The following is a 21921-nucleotide window of genomic DNA, read 5'->3' on the forward strand; positions in this document are numbered from 1 at the left end:
GAACTGCAACACACACACACACACACACACTACTTAGCTCACAGGAGTACTTCAAGTATAAAAGCCTCTGGCCTGCCCTGCAAACTGTCCAGTCCTCCCTCTAGTAGCAATAATATCACAATTAAAATAATTTGCTGCCCAAGCCGTGCCAACAATATGACATCCACACAAACGTTTCAGAGTTTGGAGTCGGCTTCACATCAACTGAACAAATTCACCCTCCATTCCTAGTTCATGCCCATAAAAGGAACTTTAAAGGACATAAAATACTTAGGAACTTCAGTAAGTGAAACTTACTTTTTTTTCTTTGTATTTGTCCAAAATCTGTGCTTTTTCTTCACTGTTGTTGGTATATAGCATTATCATCTGTGGAACTGTCTCCCCTGGGAGGCTTGCCTGGAGCCTTGGCTACGCATCTTTAGGCTCCAGGCAAAAACACTCCTCTTCTCCCAGACCTTTGGCTAATTAAGTGGTCTATGGCCTGTTAATTGGGAGGGAGCATGGTTTTTGTTTGTTACTATGTTATGTATTTGGGGGTTTTATACTGTAAACTACCTGTGATCCTCGGATGAAGGGCGGTATAGAAATTTAATAAATTCATCAACCTCATCCTCTTGTTATATTGCTTTATCGCTCTGTGTGCTGGCAGGGTGGCACAGGCAGAGATCCCCAATGCCACAAATCCCTACCAGTCCCTGAGAAGGAGCAGGGCAGGGGCAAGGCAACAGGGAGCTCAACGTGGTGCCAGTTCAGCAATGAAAACATTGGATTGACTCCACAGCTGTGCTTTCACTGTATCAAGCTCCTTGCTGCCTTGCTCCCTCCAGGAAGGAACCACCAGCAATGTGCAGAATTGGGAAGACATTAAGGCTCACAGGGAGGCTGGTCCATTAGGGTTCACGAGGCACTGCGCCACCAAGCTCAATCTGCCCTCTACCAGCTTGCCTTCTGACAATCAGTCCAGGAGGTGGCACTGCCTTTCCATTTCCACGGCCTTATTTTCAGTTTTGCCCTTGTAGAATTGGTTGACTCTGCCTCTCAATGACTCCAGCTCAGAGTGTCATTGGCCTCCCCACTTTCTACCTTCCTAGTCCCAATGGACACCAATCACCACTGATGATAAGAGAAAGGACTACTGGGTGCATGGTAGAAGGGTAGAGGAGCTGGTCTGAACCTGGTGGTGTATGGCGTATGTTGAGTAGCTGGAAGCCCCCTTCAGGTGTGTTCCATGCGACCCACAACCATATGGTGAAAGAGAGTGGCAGCTGCACCCCTCGGCTCTGCTCCCCAGTCACAGCCTTGATGGTCTTCCACCCCACAATGAGGAGAAAGGTGCTTGTTCTACACATTGTGGGTGACCCCCTCTCCCATGATTTAGAGCCCTATGTGGAGCAGCTCCCCAATGTGTGGGTGGTGTGGCCATGACAGTCATGGAGGAATCACTGGGTGCGGCTCCGTTCTCTTCCTCCATGGGATTATGACTGCACAGGGGAGAATGACTGAAGGCTCTGGTGTCTTTGTGGGTCCAAGTAAAACATACAGAACCTTTCAGCCTGGTTAGAAATAAACTCACCAGCCACATATTCATAAACTATCACAACACACTGCTAGATCCTGTATTTTATTATATCTGGAATAATAAAATGTTGCAGCCTGCCCTTATGGTGAAGGTTAATCATCATCACCTCTGCCTTCACCATCCATCCCCATCCTTACTCATTCAGAAGTACATACAAAGAGATGTGTTAAAACTTATATACTACAACTTTCCTCCATAGAGCAAAATATGACATACATGGATTGAGGAAATCCTGTGATATTGATAGGGAGAGAGATTCAGATTTGCCCAAAGCCACCCAAAATCTCCAAGTGAGAACACAAAAACATACCTCCTTGATTCATGGCCAGTACTCTATTCATTACATCTGTTACTAGGTACTGAGTCATTCAACATCCTTTTAAAAAAAAAATAAGCAACTTTTCTCACCATCAAATAATGCAGCTTGCTATGAAGCTATCTAACCCCTATACCACACACAAAGCGTAATACCACACAGCCTTGCAAGAACTGCCTGCCAAGAAACATAGTTTTCTAATAAAACTAATAACGCATTCAGACTAGAAACCGGCCAGCTACAGTAGTGATCCAGCCAGTAATCTCTATGTATATAAGATGATAGGGACGCAGGTGGCGCTGTGGTCTAAACCACTGAGCCTCTTGGGCTTGCCGATCAGAAGGTCGGCGGTTCGAATCCCCACGACGGGGTGAGCTTCCGTTGTTCGGTCTTAGCTCCTGCCAACCTAGCAGTTCGAAAGCACATCAAAGTGCAACTAGATAAATAGGTACTGCTCCAGCAGGAAGGTAAATGGTGTTTCTGTGTGCTGCTCTGGTTTGCCAGAAGCAGCTTAGTCATGCTGGCCACATGACCTGGAAGCTGTACACCAGCTCACTCGGCCAATAAAGCGAGATGAGCGCCGCAACCCCAGAGTCGTCCGCGACTGGACCTAACGGTCAGGGGTCCCTTTACCTTTACCTAGATAAGATGTTATTGAAGTAACAAATGAGATGCTGTTATTGATTTTGTTCCTTCTCATATGGAGATCCTCTTTAAACTGAGTGATTCACATATATCAAGGCAATTTGGGAGAGAGGAGGCCTTAATGCTCTAGTGCTACACAACCTTCATTAGGGAAAACACGATAAAATTCAATTAATAAATTAGTATTTGCCTATTAGCCCTATGATACACGCAGAATTGTTGCTTTTCTAGCTTCAGACACTAGGTGGCAATATAGTAAAATAAGTATGCCATCCCAAAGCACTGCTCTAAGGGAACATTTTTATTTCCTTTTTACTTAGGGTGTATTTTGAACCTTGAAATCATCTGGACTCAGTCCCAGATCCCATTTTCCAGTAATAGGGGAAGGAATAATAATACAACAGTGCATTTGATCATGTGTAGATGGCAAAGATACTATGCAGAACAATACCTGAGATTAGGAGGCAGGCCTCTAAGTTTCCATTTTATGACTTTGCCCCATTTATATTACCTGGACTGTTGTGTTTGGTCCCACACATGACATTCCTGGTAATCTTTTGCCCATGTGAATCAGACTATGTAGTGAGCAATATGCATAACCATAAAGGAGATTCAACAAACAAATGTCTCGTGTCTACAATGTAGTGGGGATGCACAAAACGAAACCCTTTCGATCTCTCGATCTCCCAATAGTGATTTTTTTTTATTTTTTGTTAAGTAAGTTGTTCCAATAGCAGCCTCTAATGATAGGCTTAACAATACCAATTTTATCCGATTAATACAATTATTAATGCTAGTTATTCCAATGTCAAATTATAGAATTTAATCAAACTGGCCTCCCCATGTGCTAGATTTGATGACTTCAGTCTTCTACATTTTTCCACTCCATTCCATTTGGATATAATAATCCCTTATATAATAGCTACAATCTTTTGATTTCATTTGTGTTGGTATATTAGGTGATTTATAATATTTCTTTCCTGCATGTGACAGTTTTTCCCCATGGTGTTTTCTCATACATATGTTATATCCGTGGTTCCCAATGTGGGGCACACACCCCACGGGGGAGGGAGGTGCAATTTGATTTTTAAGGGGGGCAATTCAAGAATGAGTTAGATCAAGTTAATGGCTTTCTCCACAAGAATAGTTCACTTTTTGAATAATAAGAATTATATGTCATGGGGGGGGGGAATCAGGATTTTATAGATGCTTATGTGGGGCATGGCCAAAAAAGGTTGGGAACCACTGTGCTATATCCTTCATTCCTACAACTGTTGATGGGTCCCATCATGCCTTGGGAGAAGCAGTTATCTCAGTTTCCAAAAGTCACTGCAGCACTTGGTCCCATGATTTGGCTTCCAATAAACAAGCTGTCTTCACCATTATTCCAGCCTAGGAACAATGGTCTGAATCCAGACTGCAAATAGTTAATCCAAAAACTTCTATTCCCACAGTTTTTCGTCCCTGCTGCTGACTTATGGACAATTGTCGTTATCTCAAACATATTACTTTGTGGATAATGGAGGTTAAGGAGAACTTGCTCCATATTTTGAAAGCGTAGCATTCCTACCCTCCCTTCCCTCTCAGTTCCTTTCTCTCTCACACACAGTTCCAGTTTTGTAAATTCTCTATTTATATCCCAATTTCTTCCCTCTTCACTTGTACAGTGTTGTTGTTTTTTTAAAACTTGCATTCCAGGGAGGGGTGCAGTATCATAAATGCAGAGAAAAACTATGATATGAGCAAACTCTGGGCTCCCCCTCCCCCATTGTTTCTTCCACCAAATGAAATCCACTCTCAATCCAAACCTTTTAAATCCTTGTAGCTGGGTTCGTTTTTGCAGTTTCTTATCTCATCATTTATAGCACGCGCCTGTACTTTACTCCATTTTTTAAAAGCAACAACAACAACAACCCAATTAGCAGGGTAACCTGTGCTTCCAGGAACAGGATCGGGGGTTGCGGCAGCTGGAGTGCTCCATGCACCCAGTGCCTTTGCCTGCCCTTGCATTCCATGGGAAAGCGAGTGTCAGACTACCAGGCAAATTCCCGGTGAGAGCCAGGTTCCTTTTCCAATCAAAGAGAATGCAGAAAGTGCTATTCCCCCATCATTTTCTGTTTGTCTGTCTCTGCGGTGTTGGGAGAGGCATCCATCCCCTGGCACACAGGAATCAGGAAGCCACAGCTAAGAACAGTATGAAAATAAAGGTTTAAATGCAAATAGAAAAGACAGATATATTTTTATCCAGCTGGAAAAGGCTGTCATTTTTTAAAAGTCAAACAAAATACCGCACTAATAGATGTGCAGTACACATTTTGCTGCATTTTATGATTTTTAAATTAATTTTAGTATATTTTAAAATGTATTTTAAAATTTGCACAGTTTTAGGCATTTTGTGCATTTTTTGAGGGACTGTTATGCTTTGGTTTAAGCATCACTGTGGGGTGTGAGGATCAGTTTGATTCATTTTGAAATAAACAGTAAAAAAAATAAAAAATCCTTGAGCATCTCTGTATGCAAAATATTTGCTTGTAATGTTCCTACAGCATCAGGAGAACTGGACACCAGTACAGTATAACAATCCCATTCTAAAGTCTTCATGGTGCAGAAAATCTAGGGTTTAAGAGGCCATCTAGAATAGCTGAATAAGGGAAGCAAATTGTGCTTTGGTGTGTAAATGCCTTCCAGCAGATGTCATCAAAACGGGAGGAAATCCTGTCTCTTTAAACTTATTCAAAAGGAGCATATTGCTACATCTCTGGGAAGAAAGAAATTTGAAATTATATTGCCAGCGTGTTGCCAGCCTAATCAGATTTTGCTGCAGCCGACTTTTCAATCTACCAAGGGTTGTTGCTGTCTTGCTCTTACCGCCCCGGCTAAAGCAGCTTGGTGACCCAGATGTATCCATACATAATAAATGAGCAGTGGTGAAATAGATCTTAATTCCAAGCGGCTTTCCCTTGTAACTAAATCCAGCTTTGGCATTTTCCTTTGTCTGTGCTGTGTGTTCAGTAATAGGATTTAAGGGTTAATTCTTAAAAGGAGCTAAGGCAGAATACTACCAGTATTTCTAAAAGCCTGTATGGACTGAAGCAGCCAGATAGTGCTACTATTTGTCAAAGTCCTTTTGGAGAACAGAAGGGGAAAGTGTGCCCACTGCAATTCAGACTCTAACAGGCAATCCAAATCATTGAACCATCATGAAAAAGCACTGTGTTGGATCCAGCCAAGTGAAAAATGGCGGAGGATATTTTGAAGAACGTTCTGCAAAGTGACCTCAGAAAAAACCTTCTGAGACATTTTAGCTCAACTCTAGATCAACCCAGAGGATTGAAGGACGAGCCTTGCCCAGGTAGGTGGGTCGGTGAAGCTAGGAGACAAGGGCTACAAGCACAGTGCTCTTGTTCCTTACCTCTGATAGAAGAAGGACAGATCTCCTAGGACACAATCCCTGGAGAAAGCAATCTCAAGCCATGACATCTATTCCCACCTCGGTGGCTGAAAATTGTGACCAGAATCCCATCAATGCGAGATTATAAACCTCTAAAAATAAGCTGCATAGAACCCATAGAATCCCGAATGGGATATTACACATATTACACACACACACACACACACACACACACACACACACACACACACAGGTCTTTACTTTTCCTTTGGAACTCCAAGCCAAGTTGTCAGATTGGAACAGTATCACTCTATGCACAATCAGCCAAACACCACCTTCCCAAAGCATTTTTATATACAGAGAAAAGCAGGCACAGCTAATAGTGACTTTGGGCAATTCTTTGTGGTGGGGAAATAGGAAGAGTGAGCAAGTTGCACTTCCTACATCAGGGTAGGCAACCTAAGGCCCGGGGGCCAGATGCGGCCCAATAGCCTTCTCAATCCACAGACAGTCCGGGAATCAGCATGTTTTTACATGAGTAGATGTGTCCTTTTATTTAAAATGCATCTCTGGGTTATTTGTGAGGCATAGGAATTCGTTCATATATTTTTTTTCAAAATATAGTCTGGCCCACCACATGGTCTGAGGGGCGGTGGACCGGCCCATGGCTGAAAAAGGTTGCTGACCCCTGTCCTACATGCCCGGTGCAATGTCTGAAGAGGTGCCTGCAGGAGGAGATATCCAAACTGATTCTTCAGAAAACTGATTCTCCAGAAACTGCACATCTTCCTCATGCAAGCTCAATTTTTAAAGTTACACAAAAGTGCCACAAAATCAGGACTTGTGCCTCCTTTGCCCGCACCCTTGCCAAGTTAGCACCTGAAGAAGAAGAAGAAGAAGAAGAGTTTGGATTTGATATCCCGCCTTTCACTCCCTTTAAGGAGTCTCAAAGCGGCTAACATTCTCCTTTCCCTTCCTCCCCCACGACAAACACTCTGTGAGGTGAGTGGGGCTGAGAGACTTCAGAGAAGTGTGACTGCCCCAAGGTCACCCAGCAGCTGCAGGTGGTGGAGCGGAGATGCGAACCTGGTTCCCCAGATTACGTGACTACCGCTCTTAACCACTACACCACACTGGCTCTGAAGCCACTCACAGCAATGCATTTTCAGTTTCCCTAAATCAAACAAGTTTCCACTTCTCCAGAGCAATGTATCTTTATTTCAGGATCCCAAACTGCAAAGGCGACTTCGCATCTTAAACAGACCATGAGCTTAAGACCTTTAATTTGTCAACAGTGCTCTTTCTATGGTGCTGACTCCCCCATCTCCACCAACATCTCCCATGTGCCTTGCAGGCTTAAACGTGAAGTTCATTTCTCTGGAAACCACAGCCTACCCACAATCATAAACAAATTATACTCTCTCTGTCAACATGAGAAACCAAGTCTCTAAATCATAGCATGCTGGGATTGAATTGCAACCCCTATCATCTACCACTTACAGCTATCAAAGCATATAACTGGATTAGTGGGGAAACAGCTGTATTGCGCACACATTTAAGCTCTTTTAAACAGCAGGCTCCCTTTCGGTAACAAAGCACACCACTTCAGATAGCAGAAATGCAAATTCCATGGGAAATTAGAACATATTAATCCCTGACAGTCTTTACATGGCTTAAATACCTCCTGCAGCCCTTTCCTCCCTGGAAATAAATTGCAAGGACTCCATAAAAAAAATATGACTAAAGTGATTAAAGCACCTACGACTCCCACCGCAACCCCAACCCCATTCCCTGGGAATTTTGACTAAACCTGGCATGGCTGATTAAATCACCATCACTTATGAAACGAAGGATATGTGAAAATCCCAGTCAGTCAGGTACTGGCACGATCATCAAGGTTATATTTGTTAAGAGGATGGAATATGAGTAGACTTCATATCTCATTTCTGGTGCATCTTATTATTTAGATTAACAGTTTACATTATGAGCAGGATCGTGTACATTCTGTGACTCAATGCAAGTACAAATGTCAAATTCCCTCTTTGGAAGGCTGCTACTTGTGACACCCTTTTCGTTAGCAGCTGGGTGGGTGGGTGGGTGGACGCGCAAATTGGGTTTCCACATATTAAGTGTTGGGGCTGGTGTTCTGGAGACTAGTTCAGCAGGACAACAGGGATAGACAGAATGCACTCTGTGACAAAACAATAAGTCACTGAGGGGCCGGGGCCATAAGCACCAACTCCTAGGGACCGAGGCACTTTGGCCCCCAATGCTTATTTTAGGGGGCAGCCCCCCAAAGTTCAGAGGGCAGAGGAGGGAACAGCAAAGCTTTGGTGGCCAGCGGCTTCTCCTCCTACGCATGGGGGAGGCACAGGGGAAGCAGCCCCTCGCTGGTAGTGCAGCAGCAGGAGGAGGAAGAGGAGACCAATACTGAAGCCGAAGAAGAAGAAGAGGAGGAGGAGGAGGAGGAGGAGGAGGAGGAGGAGGAGGAGTTTGGATCTGATATCCCACCTTATCACTACCCAAAGGAGTCTCAAAGCGGCTAACATTCTCCTTTCCCTTCCTCCCCCACAACAAACACTCTGTGAGGTGAGTGGGGCTGAGAGACTTCACAGAAGTGTGACTGGCCCAAGGTCACCCAGCAGCTGCATGTGGAGGAGCGGGGAAGTGAACCCCATTCACCAGATTATGAGTCTACTGCTCTTAACCACTACGCCACACTGTCTCTCAGTGTAGCTCAGTGGTTGGCAGTTCCTGCTGCTGCTGCCACTGGCCGGGGGCAGCTTCCCCTGTCTTTCCCTTGCACAGAAGAGGGAGGACAGGGGCTGCCAGCCACTGGAGCCATGCCGCTGCCACATTGGGCTCGGACCCCATCTCTTAACAATATCACGTGTATGACATGAGGACATAACGTCAGGCCCTCACATTCTTTTTTCAGAAGTTGGCGTCTCTAGTCAGGACAACATCTGTAACCTCATAGGTGGGAGCCCTACTGGCCCCTAACGACGCCTGGCCCCTGCAAAGTTGGAAGCTGCAATGATGGTCCCATGACCATCTGTGGTAGAAGTGCTGCAACACTGCCAAAAGTGGTCTGCCTGCTTCTGGCAAAGCTGCAACAGCATTACGGAGTGAGAGGCCTCTGGGTCCCGATACTGGAGTGCCCCGTTTTAGGCCTATAGAGCACAAAGCATGCAAGCATGTTGGTTGTGAACAGCATAGGCACCTCAGAAACAACACAATACCTGGCAGTTGAGATCAGTCTTCCTGGGCACTGTACCAAGAAAAAAAAGGTCAGTTTAAAGACAAGGTGTGCCATTCACAAGCAGCACAAGGAACCAGCATTTTGTATTCTGGTTTCTGATTCTATTGCTTACGGTTGCAAAAGTAGATCTGAAAGTGTGTGGGCAAATGCCTGGTGAAATTTCTGAAGCTGGGGTGGAACAAGTCAAGAAACCTGGGTAGAATCAGAAGGGAAGATCATTTTCTGCTTGCCATTTGCTCCACCCACCATGTTTAAAAGCCATGCTCTTCTGAAATGCCAGGTGTCAATTTTCTACCACACCCACCAGGCGTAAAAGGTTCTGTTCCTATCTCAAGCTTTATCTCATTTTCTGATCAGCTTCCTCCTTTAGCTCTCAGGCTTGTCAGAAAACCTTCCTAGTCGGCAACAGGGATATATTTACAGTGGGCAGAGCTTCTCAGTGGTGGAGCTCGGGGTCTCAAATTTCAGTGGTGTCCTGTATGATGCCAAAATTTGGCATGCCCCACTGCTTCTTGCACTCCATGCTAAATCACAGTTGTGGTGCCCCTGTGGTGTCTCCCAAGGCCCAGTGTGATCGAACTGGTGGAGGCTAAATCTGCCTCTGGTCTTCTTAGCACAGGCATAGGCAAACTCGGCCCTCCAGGTGTTATGGGACTACAACTCCCATCATCCTTAGCTAACAGAACCAGTGGTCAGGGATGATGGGAGTTGTAGTCCCAAAACATCTGGAGGGCTGAGTTTGCCTATGCCTGTCTTAGTAGTTGTGCTCCGTTTCTGGAGCTTCCGTCTTAAGAGGGCTTCCTAAATTCAGCCTTTTATAGTTTGGCAGCTGGATATTCAACAGAAAGAACTGCTTCTGCTGTGCCAATTTTGAGTTCAGCTGATGGTCTTGTTTGCGCTGTTGCATACATTTCTGTGCCCAAAGCAATGAAACTTACTTTCATTAATGCTGTTTTATTAATATTAAGTTTGGTTATAGCAATTAATCAGTTATGGGGGAGAGTGGGGAAGCGGTCTGGAAGGCTTTTGCCATGTAAATTATATATATGAAATATAATAACTGAAGGCTGAAGACGTTTGCCTGCTCTTGCACTGGAATATGTTGAATTTTCCCCAGTCAAAGCAGCAAAATAAAAATAAAAACTACCCTGCAACCAAAATGACTCAGCCAAAGCTATTCTATTTTAGTCGCAATGGCCTGAAGTGGGCCTCCTGGCACCGTCAAGTTCTGCATTTCCATGTCTTGCTGTGGAAAGAGCGCAGAGAGGGGAGATTTCCACTGAAATCTAGTCACCCATGACTACTCCAATCAAATATCATATAATATTTATGGAGCTATGCAAGTTTAAAGCTACGTATTATGTAAATTAAATTGTCAGCATACAATGTTTTCCAAGCTGTTTATGAGGCGATAGCATCCTATTTAGAGGCACGTGTGTAAAACCACCACAAAAGCTGCCATGGGTGGTTGGGCACCTCTCTGTCAGTTTTTATTCTCTCTTGGTTTCATTCTTTGAGACAAAAGTATCGCTGAATCCCATAGCTATGTATTCACTGGAAGAAGCATCTGCCTCAAAGTCAATGACAAAAACACATGCTCATGTACATCATGTCACTTTTTCACTCCATGGAGTGACATAAAATGTATTCTAAGAGTCTTAAAACTCCACTAGGACAAGGGAGCCAATTTCTTTTCCTCAGTGTTCATGAAGAAAAGATCCAGAGAAAGGATCCAGGTAGGTTGCCTTGAAGTATTCAATGGCAATGTTCATGAAGAAAGCCATTCAAAGCAGAAGCAGAGCTATAAATGTTTACAAACAGCAAAAACTGAAGCCATTAATTCTGGTTTCTATCATAATTTATTCTTTCTTAAATTCAGTTGTTCACATTTCCACAGCATTCTTTAAAAAAAAAAAACCTCATGAAAATTAATCAGCACTTGGGTGCAAACGTTTCCTAATAGACATATTTTGAATATACACATTTTTACGAACAATTTGCCTTAATATACAATGGTACCTCTGGTTGCGAACGGGATCCATTCTGGAGGCCCGTTCGCAACATGAAAAGAGTGCAACCTGCAGCTGTGCGTCTGCGCACGCACAGGTTGTGATTCGCCACGTCTGCGCATGCGCATGATGTCATTTTTGCGCTTCTGTGCATGTGTGAGGGGGAACCCGGAAGTAACCCTTTCTGGTACTTCCAGGTCGCCACGGGACGTAACCTGAAAGAACGTAACACGAAGCAAACGTAACATGAGGTATGACTGTAAAGCCTTTTGCATGTTAGTTTTATCAATGTATGCATTTGTATGTATACTTTCCTCTAATATATGCGTTTGGGCATTATTTATTTCTTTATTAAATTTATATCCCACCCTTCCTCCCAAAGCAGCCCAGGGTAGCAAGCGAAGAAACATCTAAAAATAATTCTAACACTGCTCCTCTTCAAGGCACAAACCTGTCTTTTTAATGTTACTCTTAAAGCACCATTCTCATTACTAGTTCTATAGTTATATTAATCATCATTAGCATCAAAAGCTCGGGAGATTCACCAGACTGGACAGCCCTTGCCAGTCATTCTTCTGTGTGAAAAGCACTCAAGAGACACCTCAAAGTACCCTGGAAATGAATCTTGCTGCCATAATTTGCTTAAAAAACAATGTACTTCACACAGTGTGAAGGGTAGATAGGTCTTACCTCTGGCTGCCTCTGGCAATAAATTTTATACAATCCACACAATTCAGAAAAGAACATCTGGATTTGATCTCCATTAATCAGGTATGTGCCACACTTGATGGATGTATTTTGCCTTCCCTCAACATTTCTACAGATGTCTCATCTATATTTCTGAAATATATTTTTAGCCCACCATTTATCAAACGATCCCAGGAAGGATTACAACGTAGTTAAAAACAATTAACAATCCAAAGCAATTAAGAGCAAATAAAACACAACGCTAAACTTCAGACTTTAAAACACTCACGGAGACTCCCTTGGCTTCTAATTGCAGCAGCAGTTAACATCCCATAAATGCATGGGGAAACAAACAAGTCTCTGCCAAAAGCACTGGCACCAGACATATTTCCAGATGAATTGCATTCCATGACCAGTATACTCCCCCCTCCCCCAAGGTATTTCCCTTGTAGGCGGGACAACGCAAAGGAACCCAGGCAGACTGATTTATTCCTTCAGATACCGTGGGCTTGAGTCATTTAGGCTTTATAGTTCAACACTAGTACCTTAATAGGAAGTCAATGGAGATATTGCTGCATCTGTGTTCTATGGTCCCCACTAGCTACCCCAGTCAACATTCTGGCAGTTGTGTTCTAGATTAATTTTAGCTTCCAGGCCATTTCCAAGGACATCCCGACATGAAGTGCGTTGCAATAATCTAAACAGGCAATTATCAGAAAATGGGACAATTTGTAGCAAGTTTATTCCTAACTAGGAGGTGATTAAAAGCACTCGATGCCACTGAAGCCATTTATCTAGTGACAGAGCTCTACCAATGACAGGTAACTGGCAACAACAACAACAACTGTTGACACATTGCTCCATATCTCCTTAGAAGTTTCATAAAGATAATGAGGAACAAAAATGGAAGTCTGTAGGACTACATAGCACAAATGCCATGGGATCAAGAAGAAGTCTGCAAATGCTACTTTCTGGAATTAATCCCACAGATAGCAGCAGTATCACTATTCCTTCAGTTCTTAATACAACAGAGGTGATCCAGCAGGATATCATGTCATGGTCAATGATGTCAGAGACTGCCTGGACAACGAAAAGGGATGGGAGGCACCAGCTGGGAAACCTCTAAGGGAAACCACAAAGGAGGAAGGCTCAGAGCCCAGGGGATTGGTGGTGGGACACCGAAGAGAGGTCAGAAGCAGAAGAGTGGGAGGAGTTGTTGGTTGCTGAAGGGGCAACAGGATTTAGTGGACAGGGAGAACCTGTGACACAGAGCAGTTCCAATACAAAGGCTGAAACAGAGGAGGAGGGTCAGGAGGGCACAGAAGACAACAGGGAGCTTGCCTCTCCTCCTGTGATAAGCTCCCCTCCCCACTTGTGTCCAAGGACACACAGAGTGGTGTGTAGGGCAGAACAGAGATTAGAGATGGCCAGACAAAGTTTGCTTGGGAAACATCTGGCAGAGGAGGAGCCTGAGAGGGGGTTGAGGGTGGGGACCACCAGTCCTGGCAACTGCTCCATGGGGGCAAGACTTAATGGGCAGTGTTGATGAGTTGTATGCTGTTCCTTTAATAAAGAGTTCAAACTCTGCTTCTTGCTTAGTGACCTGAATCTGACTCCAGCCCTGACAGTGATGTCAAAAGCCGTCAAGAGATTTAAGAGAATCATCCCTCTCCCAACAGAAGGCATCTATCTGGATATACAAGGCTATCTCAGTGCTAAAACAAAAACCAGACTGAAAAAAGTCTAAGTAATCCACATGCTATTGGACTTGCTGAGCTATCACCCTCTCAAGCACCTTGTTCAGAAAGGAGATACTCATGAGTGGGTGGTACTTACCACAAACCTCCAGCTCCAAGAAAGGCTTCTTAATGAGTGAATATACCACCACCTCATTCAAAGAAGCAGGCACCACCCCCTGCCACAAGTAATAAATTATCACATATTGGACCCACCCTTATCACTAGATATTCATAGCAACGAAGACGAAAGGTTGGCTGCACCCTTCCCAGAGCCTTGTCCACATCCTCAGACCTCAATAATTGAAACTGATGCTACAAAACCTAACAGGTCTCTAGACCCCTCCAACAGATCTGTAGCAACAGCATTATATTGTATCGATATAGCAAGAACTCTTGATTTTAATATGCAGATTAAGCTCTCAAGTGTTTTAGTGTATGAATAGCTTTAAAAGTAGCGAGGGAGAGAGATACTCACTGAAACAACATTCACAAAATCATCATCGGACAAGGTTTCCAACATCTCAATGACGGATGTTCGGATCAACCTCAGTGTTAATCCACTGACACTGCCACTCCTACAGAACAAAAGAAAGAAAGAAAGAAAGAAAGAAAGAAAGAAAGAAAGAAAGAAAGAAAGAAAGAAAGAAAGTCAATATACAGATAGAAACTTAGGTTTCATAAGACAACTCACATATTGTTTTGCTACCCTAAGGATTTGTGCATATTGCTTTTTTATACCTTATACCTTAAGGCAGGAGCACCATTAATTACAGCACTAGCTAGAAACACTAGCTAGTAGAATCTAGTAGATTCTCATTAAACTTTAGTAAATTACTTTTACCACTACTTAGAAGTGGGCTTGCAGCAACATATCAATGATTTCCATTCAGAGAAGGCAAAGAGCCATCCATGTTTCAGACCTCATATGTGGAGATTTATTAGCAGTATCTTCACAATCAAGTCATGGAATTTGCTGCCAGTGATAGCCTCAAGATGGAATTGGACAGCTTCAAAAGCAGAGTGGACAAATTAATGCAGAAGTCTATTGATGAATATTAATCACATTGGGGAACTTTTTCAGCCTGAGGACGGAACTCTTTTGTAGCCAATTCCATCACAGCGCAGAAAAGTAGTGGCTAAGGTGGCCGTCGATGAAACCGATAGTGCATGGAGCCAGCACACTCTCTCACAGCACATGCAACACACATTGTACACTTATTCATTCTCATTCTCTCTCTCTCTCTCTCTCTCTCTCTCTCTCTCTCTCACACACACACACACACACACACACACACACCCACACCCACACCCACACCCACACACCCACTCACACTCAAAAGAGACAACTAGTCTCTCATTATACCCTCTCTTGCCTGCCACAATAAGAACTTAATAGGAGGTTTTTCTGAAGCCTGACTGGCATGGGGGATAAGATTTGATGTGTGAGGGGATCCACAGTGCGTGAGTTTTCATTGCCCCCCTCTAAAAAAAGCTTTGCCCCCCCCCTCATGGGTAGATCACAGCCAGTGTTTTCATACTGTGAGTAGATCACAGTCTCTTGGGAGTTGGAAGGGCCTGAACTAGAGAAACCCCACCCTTGGTGTAATGAAACCTGAAGGTTCAGAGTCAGTGCATCTGTGAGTAACACTGGATGGGTTACAAACAATGGAGGAGACCTACTGTGAGCTTCAAGTTGTCAAACTAGACTGCTTTTCCATCTGATCATTCAGGGCTCTTGTTTTTACTCACTGAGTATGTAACTGCTGTTAGGAACAGTTAGATTGACCTATGTACTAGCTATCTGTGGCAAAGCTGCACAGAAGGAAAATCTTGCTATAGCAAGTTATTATGGGATATAGAAAAATCATTATAAAAAATACTCTCACACACTGTTTTTTGTTTGCTTGCTTGCTTTGCAATTCAATCTAAAATACACCCAAGAGTAGTCTTTTAAACCGCTCTTAATGAAATGCAAAACGGCACTCCTGGTAATCTTAAATATTTCCACTCAGAGTCTAAAGTGCAATGGCAGTGGCAGGGCAGATGCAGCATCGTTCACTTCAATTTCAAAGACACTTCCATCACTGAAATGAATGGCAACCCCCCCCCCCCACTACACGGACATATTTATCTACCTTTTAAAAGCACCAATTGCAATATGTACCACTGAGACAAAGGGCACCTGAAAATAGCTTTTCATGGCCACCACAAATCTGTGTAGATATAAAGCCTTCGTTCTACACAAACCCCTGTGCACCAGCCTTAACAAAGAAAGTCCTGCAGAGAGAAGAGTGCTACTTCCATCAAACGCAGCCCCCAGACTTTAAAATGCAGAGATCTAACCTCTGAGTCAAACAAAAAACCTTTGAAGCTCAATGAGAGATGCTCTGTGAGAGACGGCAACTCTAAATTTATCCTGACATCATACAGTATTGTTTTCATTGGGACTGCAGAATTAAAACATCTGGTAGAAACACATGAAAAGGCAAATAAACATTTCTGCTTCCTCAATAAAAAACAACTTCTTTAATACCACTGATAACAACATTTTACCTGAAATGTTCACTTATTTGGCTTTTACTTGCTTCCCTTCTAATTCAAAATGTCTTTAAAACACATAGACAGAAAAATGCTGTCTGCCTATGAGTGGAGGATAAATAATGCAGGAGCAATACTTAAGGGGCTTGGAAAGCAGGTGACAACCCAGCAACGCTGAACTGGATCGAGAGATTTGGAATATTGATTTGATTTATTACGGCCATTGGCCCATATCTAAAACAATACATCAAGATTTATCCATAAACAAACAATTTAAACAGTTCCAAGTTAAAACACCCATATAAAACCAATTTTACTTCATTTTTACTTCATTGGTAAAATTTTACTTGGAATATAATTCCAAGCCACAAAGAAGTCTCTTCCCTAAGGATTCCCAACTGGGCTCATTAATTCACCAACAAATCCTCTGCTTTGGTCCCCATCATTTCACACATTTCTCATTTCTCACATATTTCATCACATATGAAAACATATGCCTGCAACATAGGACCAAAATACACTATTTTTTAAAGCAACTTCCACCACTGCAAATTTCTCTCTGTGTGTCAAGCTTTACAATCCTATTTTTGTCCACTAAAATTGCCCCACTGGAAAATAGATATGGGTACTCCTAGCCTTTTGCAGGTAAAAGGCAGTTGGGGGGACATTTCTGAGTGGAAAAGCACTGTTCCTAGCTTCTCACTGACAGCTTTAAATGCTGTTACCAGCTTTTTAAAATGTGCAGAAAAAATACATGCAGCTGCATTTAAGATGTGGGTCACCCCCAATTTAACTGGTTTCTGCTGACACAGATAGCTGTACCAACCTTTTTTGTGTCTATGTGTTGATAAAAATAAAAGTAAAATAGATTTTCATTTAAAAACATTTTCTGGCCTCTTTTCTGTTGTTAAAAAGCCAAACACTTTCCTATCTTCCTGTGTGCACACCTAAATTTTAGGTACTTACGCATCGACTAGAATGAGCATGTCTTTGGGAGATGCAGCACCTTGTATATACCTGAAACAAAAAAAACATATATTTATACATAAGAAAGACTGGAAGTTTTTTTAAAAAAATACCATGCTGATGTTTGATCTGTGTAAGTTCTGGTGCTGAAAACCAGATATTGCTGAATCAAAGAACCTTTGTAGTGTATCCCAGCAGGAAACACATGCAAACATTTCTTTTTCCTTTAGCATTCTTCCTTCGTGGTAAACCACAGGTCAGAAAGCAAGAAGATCTGAAGGTGGTTAGGTACACAATTTTTTCAATTTTTTGCAACAAAAAAAGACAGAAAGCGTTTGATAAAGAGATGCTTATGTCAAGTTTACTAGGTGACCTAGTCCAACAGCTCAACTTAAATAAGATAAACTGCCTTCACTGACCCACACATATACAAATGTTAAGGTGCAAGCTGATGTAGAAGATTTGTGATGAGGCTTTGATGTTTGTTTGTTTTTAAAAAAGATATTTATTAAAGATTTTAAACATTGAATTCCCAAACACATATAAAACCATCACCCAAATACAACAGACAAAGAAAAACAAGAAAAAACAAAGAAAAAAGTAACATATAATAGAAAAGATACGAGATCCAATATTCAACAACCATATTTTCTTAACCTTTTGGACTTCCTCACATCTCCCATTCCTGCGTTCCCAATTATAAAATTATAAGCAGCAAATTATCACCTTGCTTCAACTCCTATCTTGTAATTTTAAAATATTATGTCTCCGACTTTAAATATTTTTATCAGATGCTTAGATACTTAATTTACATAATAATACTCCAAAATTCATCTTTTTCTTAAACATCACATATTCTCATATTTCTTTCAACTAAATTGCTGGTGCCGTGTTGTTTTCAGACCTGCATCCTTGTTAACACTCATACAATTTACAATGTTTCTGTAAATAGTCCTTAAACTTTTTACAGTCCTCTTCCACTGCCTCTTCTCCCAGGTCTCGGATTCTGCCAGTCATTTCTGCCAGTTCCATGTAGTCTATCAGTTGCGTCACTGCTCAAAGACTGATCCGCCAAAGACTGGATGACATCGATTTACAGCGAAATTATACGCTGGGGGGAGGTGTTTGTTCGCCCCAGAACATTGGTATCACTTTAACTTACTGCGTTCCATCATACCTCTCCTCCCTTTCGACTGTTGCCCATAGGCTGGCCTTCACCAAAGCGAGGTTTAACGTTTTTCCCTCCAATGTCCTGAGACATAGATTCTCAAAGGGCCAAGCCTCCGCCATGTGCGAATGTGATAAGGAGACGCCGGAGTCGCTTCAGCACATTATGTTCACTTGCCCCTTATTCAACGTGCCACGGGCAAATTTGTTGGGATCAATCATACAGAAACTAGAGGGTACCCCACCAAAATTCCACCTCGCCCAAATCTTGCAGGATAAGGATACCCATACGACCCTGAAAGTGGCTAGGTTCCTGGTCGCTGTCCTTACCCAAAAGCGTTGCCAAGGAGCACCACAAGCTAATTAAGGCGTAGTATGCCATTCCATCTCATAGTATTTTATTGTTATAGTAGTGTTTTAGTGGCTGTTTTTTCCCACGTGCACAGGCTGTTATTTATGTCTTGTTTTTTATCTGTATGGGCCTACGGCCGTAATAAAATAAAATTATTATTATCAGTTGCGTCTGCCATTCTTCCACGGTGGGCAAATCTTGAGTCTTCCAATATTTTGCGATAAGTATTCTTGCTGCTGTTGTTGCATACATAAAGAAAGTTCGGTCCTTCTTTAACACCCTCTGACCAACAATACCCAAAAGGAAGGCCTCTGGTTTCTTAGCGAAGGTATATTTAAATACCTTTTTCAATTCATTATATATCATTTCCCAGAAAGCCTTAACCCTAGGGCAAGTCCACCAGAGGTGAAAGAATGTTCCTTCAGTTTCCTTACATTTCCAACATTTGTTATCAGGCAGGTGATATATTTTTGCAAGCTTGACTGGGGTCATGTACCACCTATATATCATTTTCATAATGTTTTCTTTCAAGGCATTACATGCCGTGAACTTCACACCGGTGGTCCATAACCTTTCCCAGTCAACAAACATAATATTATACCCAATGTCCTGTGCCCATTTTATCATAGCTGATTTGACCGTTTCATCTTGTGTGTTCCATTTTAACAGCAAGTTGTACATTTTTGAAAGTACCTTAGTCTTAGGTTCTAACAGTTCTGTTTCTAGTTTCGATTTTTCCACCTGGAATCCTATCTTTTTATCCAAGTTGAAAACCTCCTTAATCTGAGCATAATGTAACCAATCTCGCACTTTATCCTTTAATTTCTCCAAACTCTGCAATCTCCAAGTATCTCCATCTTTTTCTAGTATTTCCCAATATTTCGGCCATTTGGCCTCCATATTGAGTCTTTTCCCGGCCTGAGGCTTTGATGTTTTGTTTACTAATTAGCAGCTCAACATAGTTGCTTTAAATATTGTGAAAGAGGCACTTGGGAAATCATTTCTTAACTCTTTCCTCCTAATTCTCCTAACTAATGCAGTTCCCACCATTTTTTTGGGGGGGGGACAAATATGCCACACCCTTCCTCCCCTGGAAGAAGGGGGGGAGGTGGTATTTTTTCCTTCCAGGTGTGCTGGCAAACTGCTTTCCCCCTCAAGTCCTTACAGAGCAGCCAGAAGAATGTTTGGGAAGGGGAAGGTTCAAAACACCTTTTCCCAGAGCACCAATTTTTCCAGTCTTCAAAGTAACTTCATGTGTCTTCTGATTAATAAAATGGAAGGCACAGAAGATCTAAGAGGATCTCCTAATCTGCATTTAGTTTGAGTCAAATTCTGCTCTCTTTTACAAACAAACACAAACACATATGTAGCACACTTATTGCATGTGCCACTCAATATAAATACTGCTTACACAGTACAGACTAGTTTGCCAAGAAGTTTATGAATTCTAAATAAAACTATTGTGTTTTCTCAAGCAGAAAACCTTAAAAAAAACCACCTTGCTATTTTATGTATGAGTAACTAATTTTCTATATTAATATCCCACTTCTCTCTTAATCTGCCTATCCAAAAAATCAGTATGCATATGTGGGCTGAATAAATATCATCTGAAACAGAGGGCAGTAAGCTGAGTGCAGGGGGAAAATAAGAAAGGCCTGGAACATTATACCTGCAAGAGAGCTGCTTCCCATAGGAGCTAGACAGAGGAACCACAATTTCTATACTTATGAGGGAAAGTTGTGACATCACACCAATCTCCCTCTGCAATTCAGGTCTAAGAAAATAAGGCAAAGTGGTCTGAGAGGATTGTGGGATTGGCGTTTACTACTCTTGGTACTTTCCATACCACAGAAAAAGTAAAGCTTGCTGCACTGGGTCATGACAACTTGCCCTAATATGGATGTTCTTGGTATGTTAGTTCTTCCTCTTCTTTTTGCATTAGCAACAATTGGGGGGGGCATATTACTAGGGACGCGGGTGGCGCTGTGGGTAAAACCTCAGCGCCTAGGACTTGCCGATCGCATGGTCGGCGGTTCGAATCCCCGCGGCAGGGTGCGCTCCCGTCGTTCAGTCCCAGCGCCTGCCAACCTAGCAGTTCGAAAGCACCTCCAGGTGCAAGTAGATAAATAGGGACCGCTTACCAGCGGGAAGGTAAACAGCGTTCTGTGTGCTGCGCTGTGTGCAGCTTGTCACGCTGGCCACGTGACCCAGAAGTGTCTGCGGACAGCGCTGGCTCCCGGCCTCTTAAGTGAGATGAGCGCACAACCCTAGAGTCTGGCAAGACTGGCCCGTACGGGCAGGGGTACCTTTACCTTTTTATATTACTACAAAGGCCATAGGACTGGACAACAGCTTAGTTCACTGATATCTAAAGGAAAGAGACAACAGGAAGGAAGGAAGGAAGGAAGGAAGGAAGGAAGGAAGGAAGGAGGACAAAAGTCCTGGGAATTGGCATGTTCCCCTAGTGCCACCGCCCCCCCCCCAACACATTCCCACCATTTGGTGGTCAGTTCAATAGTATACAGTAAAAATGCAAACAATATAGAAGTAGCTAGGTGACTGATAGAGTTAGTCTAGACAGAAGGGAAAGATCTTTGTTTAACTGTAAACCACTCCTGGAGTGATTTGGTGATATCTGGACTAAATATTAGTGTAAGCTGCTATGCCCATTTTCATGGGAGTCCTTTCCCCACCTGCACTAGGGGTCAAGATAGGATGGAAGAATACCATGTGCCCAGCAGCCACCAACACCAGATGACTTCCAGCTATGGGTGATATATAGGACACCCCCTCCCCTGGCCACCAATCTGGAAGTTGCTGGGGGACAGCTGTGGTTGGCAAGAGCAAGATGGTGGGAAATTCTTTTCCTCTCCAGACTACCCATAGTCTACGTAGGGGCAGGCGTTTCTTGGACCCAGTCAATGTCTTCACAGCCCCACTCCCTCCCACCCTCTTTGCATGCTGTTACTACAGAAATCTTAGAGCTATGTTTCAGATTTCTATTAGCCTCCAGTTGACAGGGCTAGGAATAAATTTTACCCATACTGGAATATGATGGAAGGTCATTGCATGCTGGTGAGAGGCAGGAGGGAGACTGGGAAACGAAGCTGTATTGTTCAATCGGCTTTAGGAGCACATTTGAGGATTCAAATCACAGACCATATATTGGCATGCATACCTTACTAAGTGATACACACACAAACGCACATACACAAATACATATTTTCAACCTACCAGTGCAATGCACATCATCAGGATCATAACTTTGCT

General features: G+C 42.8%; 1 protein-coding gene across 5 annotated transcripts in view; it reads right to left on the bottom strand.

The window, feature by feature from the left end:
• CACNA2D1 (calcium voltage-gated channel auxiliary subunit alpha2delta 1) overlaps nucleotides 1–21921 on the bottom strand; it is a 366139-nt gene that overhangs the window by 83334 nt on the left and 260884 nt on the right. For all 5 annotated transcript variants that reach the window (XM_081210645.1, XM_081210644.1, XM_081210643.1 and 2 more), the window contains exons 9-10: nucleotides 17133–17183; nucleotides 14104–14203 (exon numbers count right to left, since the gene is read on the bottom strand). In XM_081210645.1, coding sequence (XP_081066771.1) covers nucleotides 14104–14203; nucleotides 17133–17183 — 151 coding nt within the window. The remainder of the gene's footprint in view (nucleotides 1–14103; nucleotides 14204–17132; nucleotides 17184–21921) is intronic.

The sequence above is a fragment of the Podarcis bocagei genome (genome assembly GCF_964188305.1).
Source record: "Podarcis bocagei genome assembly, chromosome: 10".
Classification (NCBI taxonomy): domain Eukaryota; kingdom Metazoa; phylum Chordata; class Lepidosauria; order Squamata; family Lacertidae; genus Podarcis; species Podarcis bocagei.